Source organism: Nicotiana attenuata, unplaced genomic scaffold, assembly GCF_001879085.1.
Source record: "Nicotiana attenuata strain UT unplaced genomic scaffold, NIATTr2, whole genome shotgun sequence".
In the NCBI taxonomy this organism is placed as follows: domain Eukaryota; kingdom Viridiplantae; phylum Streptophyta; class Magnoliopsida; order Solanales; family Solanaceae; genus Nicotiana; species Nicotiana attenuata.
The window spans coordinates 285,484-293,214 of NW_017671148.1; the positions used below are offsets into that span (position 1 = coordinate 285,484).

The 7,731-nt window shown below is 34.3% G+C and overlaps 1 protein-coding gene across 1 annotated transcript; it reads left to right on the plus strand.

Annotated features, from left to right (window-relative positions):
- Window positions 1-3,464: 3,464 nt before the first annotated feature.
- On the plus strand, window positions 3,465-5,458 carry LOC109206242 (probable carboxylesterase 9). Its single transcript, XM_019369055.1, has 2 exons — window positions 3,465-3,845; window positions 4,538-5,458. The coding sequence occupies exons 1-2, from the start codon at window positions 3,593-3,595 to the stop codon at window positions 5,242-5,244; spliced, it is 960 nt and encodes a 319-aa protein (XP_019224600.1). The 5' UTR covers window positions 3,465-3,592; the 3' UTR covers window positions 5,245-5,458.
- Window positions 5,459-7,731: the final 2,273 nt, after the last annotated feature.

A 7,731-nucleotide genomic window follows, 5' to 3' on the forward strand; every position in this document is an offset into this window, starting at 1 on the left:
CCCCCCCCCCCCCCCCTCACCAAAAAAAGTAAAAATAAAAACGGAAACAAGAAAGACAAAAAATAGAAAATAGAGTAAAACATGAAAACAGAGAAAAAGAATTTTAAAAAAAGAAACAACTAATCAATTTCAAAGGCATTTCACGCGCTTAAAATGGGTGGAATACACTCACCGTGCCATGTCACTCATTTGTGTTCAATAGACACACTTCCCACTAACATTAAGTGTTCAATAGGAAACAACCTTAGTTGAGGTGTCTAAGTGTAAAAACGTGGCAACTTTAGGTGGCTGTTTATGTATTTGGCCTATAATATATGTTCTATATAACAGCACTTCACTATAACATCCAAAAATATTCGGAACAAATGAGGCTGTTATAGAGAGGTTTGACTTTACTGGAAAAAAGAATTTTGTTGGGAAAAAAATTTGAGGCAGAAGATTGTTGTACCTTGAACCTTTGACCAATGAGAAAAAAAAATATTTTAATAGAATATCAGATTTGGAAATTGGACAAAATTTCATCGAGAAGAAAAATGGTATGACCTTAACTACTCAGAATCTAGAAACTAACAATTTCAAAGATGTGGTGCATCCCCTGTCTGTTTAATTTGTAACTAAGTATATTGCCTTAACGTCCTTTCTAAGTAAAGAAAATGTCGTTATTTGATGGTTTGAGATTTTGATTTTATATTTTGTCGGACAGCTGCCACCTTCCTATATTATATTAATAATCTTCATTTAGTTTTTTCGGATTACCCTTCATAATATTGGCACCAGAAAAGTAGTTTCATTTTTAGGCAGTGGTAGAGGCACTATTAATTAAGTAAGGGTCATCCAACAGTGTTTACTGTTTAGTAAAAAGAATTTGTTTTATATTGTGTGTTAATAATACACAATATAGCAGTACCAAAAATAATAAAAAGTAATATTAGTAAGAAAATAAAATCATAAAATCATTGCAGTCTTAAACTCAAACTAGCTAAAAATCGAACTTTGAATATCCACTATATTGATAAAAGTGGTTAACCCTTCATGCAAGTCACAACATCCATACAGTTAATTTCTTATAAAAGTTTAATTTCTAAAACCTAAACATGGTTTCTCTTATATGTTTTTCTCTTTCTTTTGTGGTCAAAAAAGCAAATAATAATAGTTAATCGATCGTATTTGGATGATGCTATATATTGTCATGGGCCTACAAGTTTTCTTCCTTTTATGTAATGGCTAAAGGTTTGATTCTCACTCGTGTGGTCAAAACCTAGGAAACATAAAACTAAGGACTATATATATTATAGTAAAATTGAATGTAGTCTAATTTAAGGTATTTTTGGTTTTATTTAGACTAAAAGAATATAAGAAACTACCAAATTCCTGGAAAGAAATTGTGTTTTAAATGACAGGATGTCACCCCGACATACAGCATGGTGGCATGGTGTTGATTGTAAAATCAGTTTGTTTATGTAGCTTTAAGAAGAAAAGCCCTATTATTTAGTGTAAAGAATATCTAATTATTAAATTAATAAAAGGGTACTGAATAATTAAAGGAGTCAAAGTAGAGGTAACAGGACTACTAGTAGTTTGAAAGTAATGCTAATCATGATTATTTTCTTAGAACGACTTTATGACCTTTTAAAAAGTAGATTTGGTCAAGTGATCTATTCCTTCATCTGAAGAGCTTTTTTTAATTATTTTTTTATGAAGGAATATTTGACACCAAGTTATCGGGAAAACATGTTGTAATCTAATGTTATATAGAAAAAGTAGAATGCATGTAGTATTATAATACATAATCATCTAACTCCTTTTTCTTTTTCTCTTTTTTGGTTGGAGGAAAATAGTGTTAATATAACCATGAGTTGTATAAAATTTAGTGCTTCAGTCGAATGCTAACCCCTCAGTTCAAAACTCACAGTGTTAATTCTGAATCCGTCATAGAAAATAAAGAAATTTGTCTGTGTGATTTTGTATGCCCAAAATAAGTGCAGAAAGATAGACATTCCTCACTTTACAAGGCTCCCTCATTTTTCCTTCCACTTCCTCCTTTGTATAATAAAAATTTACAAAATAAAACTTGTTTTGAAGGTTATGACCCTAAAGAATCATTAAAACAACAACATCTTCATTTGCTAGTAATTTAATTCTGTTAAATAACGTATTATTTTCACCGCGTGACACTAAAATTAAAAGTTTATAATAAGCTCTAATAGTTTGCTTTAAGATCAGAACAAGGTAAGATTAAGAAAAGGGTACGATAAATTTTTTTTTTTTTGGTAATTAGAGACATTTATTCATAACATAAACTTAGTAGTCATTACAACATGAGATTTGTCTAGGCCACGCAGTGCCTATCCCATCTCTATTAAAAACTGAAATAGCAAATACAGGCGAATAATAGTACAAGTTTAAATCAGCAAAAGAGTCCGGACTGCATCCATTCTTGGCTAAGCATAGAACTTTGTTGAGATGGAGTAACGTTAAATTACGTAAATCCCTTTTTATTTTTATTTTTTGTACTAAATTTATAGAAATTTAATTGACAAATAGAAAATACTTAACACCATTGAAGTATCTCTTCTCATAAAAGTAAGATGGCGGTTTTTAGTCTAATGTTAATAGGCATGAAGTTTAATGGGCTTCGTCTAAGGCGCAATTGACAGGCTTCAAAGTTATATGGGCTTAACTTTTACAGGAGCCCAGTGGACTTGCGCAGCAGAAGCCCAACTATGACCCTTGATTTTGAGAACCTGATAAAAAGTTGGAAAAACCTATTGTACCATTTAATATGTGCATTTCTTATTCAATTGGTACTTTTTTAAGGATAGTAAGTGAAGTGTCTCTATCTTTTAGTGGAGTACTGTCATAATCATTTGCCGCTTTGTGATGATTCATTATTACTAACTTTAGGTATTACCATCATGTCTACAGAATATTAGTTCGTTGAATAAGAAATAATATAATTGCCCTACAAATTTCTGTGACAGGATGGTAAAATGGCATATATTCCCTCCTTTTATTACGTGGTGGGAGAATTTACAATCCAAAATGCACCACTCAAATCAAGTCTGATTACCTTTTTACTGTTTAAAATTCAAATTGCTAGTGAGTAAAATGCATTAAATTAATAAATTGATCATGGGTCAAGCTATCAGACATTTTCTTAGATAAATATGAGTTAGGTCAAGATAAATTAAGCATCACTAAAAACACACTCACCCAACTCAAATTTGCACGTGTACATATATATAGCGACATATATGTTCATAATGAAAGGATAAGAAAACGGTTTTAAAAAAAAAAAAAAAAAAAAAAATCTACCAAATTACTAGGAACATAAAGAAGAAGTCGTCAAATGTAAAACTAACATGCATGTATTTTACAACCAAAATCCACTTTTCGTGTTACAAGCTCAAACTTGTCCGAGGGTTAAGGCTAGACCTGTATTTCTCACAACCCTATTATGACAAAAATATACTCCAACTTTTTGCACAATTTAATTATTATTCTTGGTTGCATCGAGCTGATACAAATTAACACTCATAATTCAGTCTCCCCTTTACCTAAATATTGCCAATTTTTTTTATCTTTCGTAACCATGTCAAAATTTGATCCTTACGACCACCTCAATGTGTTGCTGAATAAAGATGGAACTTTAACTCGTCTCTTTGATTTTCCTACAACACAAGCCACTGGTGATAAAGGACATCTCCCTGGCCAATCCGTTGTTAGTAAAGATATCACTTTAAATGCAGACAAGAAAACTTGGATCAGACTTTATCGTCCAAGTAAATTGCCTTCCAATGATAAATCCGTCGCAAAACTTCCCATCATAATTTACTTCCATGCAGGTTGGTGCACATCTCGTTATGTTAGTATTTTTTATTTTAAATCATGTCAGAATTTTACTAATATGCTTCTTGTCGATTTTAGTTCTTCTTTGCATTATATTAAGGGGTATTATCACTTTTGGCCCACGCTATAAATTATTTATATTTGCTAGCCGAAAAAGAGTATAAAATTTGGAAAATCAAGTTATCACCTTTTCGGCTATTAGTTTGAGAGTGGCTATACAGTGTCATTTTTTCTTAAATTAAACACTTCTTTTTCAAACCTGCTGAGAATTATTTTTCTTGGGCCGAGACTGTATCAGAAATAACCTCTTTCCTTGCACAAGGTAGGAGTAAGGTATGTGTACATAGTGGCGGAGGCAGGATAGTCGCTAAGGGGTTCATAAAAGAAAAAGTTAAAAAATTAAAAGAGAGTGTGGGCGACTTCACAAAGGTTTTGAACGTCCTTGATTACTGAGCTATGCTTTTGGGCTGTGTCAAGTGAATTCAAAATATAATATATAGAGATACAAAACGGAATTTGCCTTATTTATCCAGTGTAATTTTTTGGCGAAATTTCGCCCCCGTAAATCTGCCTCGTACATACTACCCTATCAGACCCCACTTGTGGAATTATAATGGGTATGCTGTTGTTGTTGTTGCATTATATTAAACACAATGTGATTGAATAGAGACTTTATATGTCAATGCAGGAGGGTGGATTCATTTCAGCATAGCAAATACTATGATCCATGAAAGTTGTAACCAGCTCTCTAGTGAGATCCCAGCCATAGTTGTGTCCGTAGAATATCGTCTTGCACCCGAAAATAAACTCCCTGCACCGTATTATGACGCAGTTGAAACAGTTCTTTGGATCAAGAACCAATTGGATCGTGTTAATGGTGAGAAATGGCTAAGGGATTATGGAGATTTCTCAAGGTGTTACCTTTATGGTGTAAGTTGTGGAGGAAACATTGCTTTTAACTCTGCACTTAAACTTCTTGATCGAAAAATAGAGCCATTACGTATCAATGGAATTATAATGAACCAACCCCTTTTCGGAGGTAAAATGAGGACAAAATCTGAAATGAGGTTGGCTACAGATACATTCTTTCCTTTACCGGTAATTGATGTTCTTTGGGATTTAGCATTGCCACAAGGGACAGATAGGGATCATAGGTTTTGTAATCCAATAGCAGATGGACCTTATAGGGACAAGATTAAGAATCTTGGAAGATGTTTGGTGATTGGATTTGGAGGTGATCCTTTGGTTGATAGGCAACAAGATTTTGTGCAAATGTTAGTTAAGGAAGGAGTTGTGGTTGAAGCTAGGTTTGATGATGTTGGATTTCATGGAATTGATGTTGTTGATAGTCGAAGAGCTGCTGCTATTATTAATTTCATTAAGGAGTTTGTTTGATGTTCCTTTGATAACATAGGGGGAAAAAAACAGTGTCAATGTTATAAGGTTATGTTATGTGCAGGGTACTCTGAAAAGGAATGACCATGTTGGTCTAACTGTACGCAATCTTACTTTATAATTTCAGCAAGATATATTTGTTTCCATCGCTTGAACCTGCGACCGTTCTTAAACTAGGAAATGATAATTACTAGAGTTACAGAATTGATCTCAATCTTGTTTCTTAATGCTTCTTAGTTGAATAAGTTTAGGAAGTTTTTAATTTATATTCATCTTTAGCTTTAACCTATTTTGTGGAAATGTATTTTAATGAAGTTAAGAAATTTTTAGTTCATTGATTTATATAATGACTTTCCGATGAAATGCTTGCGGGAAAACAGTTCACGTTTGATTCAAAATTTACAGTTATTGATTCCTTGAACATACAATATGTTGCCACTTAATTACATGCAATTACCCTTTTTTAACATAGTAAGTTACTCTAAACATTAGTATAACATATTAACATTACACAATTACAAGCATAACATCATCAATATTATATCCAATATTCTTTTATTCACAATAACTTATAAGCGTACGTAACACAACAATATTATCCTGTTGGAAATATTAGAGATGAAAGTACTAAAAAAGGATAATTAATACTCCTATTTAAGAGGTAGTAACAATTAATAATAAAAGATAAGATAGTGTTTTAATGTTTTGTGTGTGAAAAAACGATTTGAGGCATGAAGGTGCTGATTCAGAGTAGATTTTCGTCAATATATCTAGGTACAAATACTAAAGTGACGTTTGTTTATCCTTAAAATGAGTAACAATTAAATTTGTTCGCGGTTTAGTGGATACGTGATTTAATTTAACACGAATGATCTAAGAACAACAAATAATCAAATTAAAGAGATACAAAATGATCAAACCAAACGTGATGGAACAATTAAACCTGACTTTGATTTGACTGGCTCCGATCAAGACCTCGATACGGGCTCGGTTGTAACTAAAGAAAAGGAAAACTAAAGAACACTTTGAACAACAATTAGAAGATAAAAATGAACTTTATTGCTATACATGTGTGCCAACGGTGGTTTAAAACGAAAAAGTTCTCCCATTTATATAGTAGCGGAGTTTCAGTCCTAGTACAAGTCTAAATAAGGTAAAAATCTTCTTTTTCGGTAAATGTTGATCTGCAGTTGGCATCGGGCGGGACTTGTGCCGTAATATCCGGTTGAGGGCAGATATCATGGCTCCCCGCTTATCGTGATTAACCGTTCCTCGTTTTCCTTAGTCTCGAACCTCCACTCTGCCCGGACCTGATGCTTAGTCGTGTATGATCTCGGATGCACAGTATGTCCTCTCCGGGCTCAGAAACGAGGAACCTTTCGGCTTTACTCAAGGTTGCGTTAGACCATTCCCTCTTGTTTCTTTACCAGGAAAACGGAGGTAGAATTATATCCGATTTTACTTGTACACAGATAGTCCCCTCACTTTTTGGGGAGCAGATTTATCGAAGCGGTGAGAAGTGATTAACTGACCACGACTCCTCTCTTTGTAAGCTGCAATCGGGTAGATAGGTCAGTGAAACGTCCCATCAGTCGCGTCGTTCTGACTTCGGACACATTTCAGCCGGCAGTTGATCGTCCTCGAATGCGAAACATCATGCATTAATTACCTCTTCCCTATAAAAGCTTCAGTTCTTTTTTTATTTTTTACTTTCCGATTCCAGAACTTCTTAATTTACCCCAGAACGTTTTACTTGTTCTTAACCCCTTCAAATCTTCATACATTGTTCTTCATATACTCATATCTTCATCTTCCCATCTTCAAATCTTCATATTTCATCCTTGAATCTTCAAGTTTGACCTTCAAACCTTCATTCTCACTTTCAAACCATCATATCCGCCTTCATACATTCATATTTCCAGAATTCGATAGCAAAAATTTCGAAATATGTGCCCCAACAGACCACCCTTCAACTTCTAACCTGAGCATGGATGTCGAGGTGGTCGTACCTTAAGTGGCCCCGAAACCTCCTCTAAAGAATTTCATCCCCGGAGGCTGCTCTATAGAAAATGACTTTAAGGTTGAAAAAGTCTCCAAGAAAGGGGATCGAGGCGAGGAGGTGTGGAGGTACATATGCTCCATCACCGAGGACACGCTCCCGACGGTACGAGAGGACTACAAGTGAGAGCGCAAGGAACTGGTCGTCCCTAGCCCTGATTAGGACATCACCACACATGTGGAGGGGTATCTGAGTGTTTATACATACCCCTTCACGTTTGGCCCGGTGGATACAATAGTCCTCGACTTTTGCAAAAGGTACGAGGTCTATGATCACGCACAACTATGCCTTATAAAAAGGACTAAGCGGTAACTGCAAATATAATCCAGTTTAAGAGTCCGGAGTCGAATCCCACAGAGAACTAAGGGTTAGCTATAACTGTTTACTATCACTGAGAAGATAAGTTTGAACAAATTATGAAGTTATAA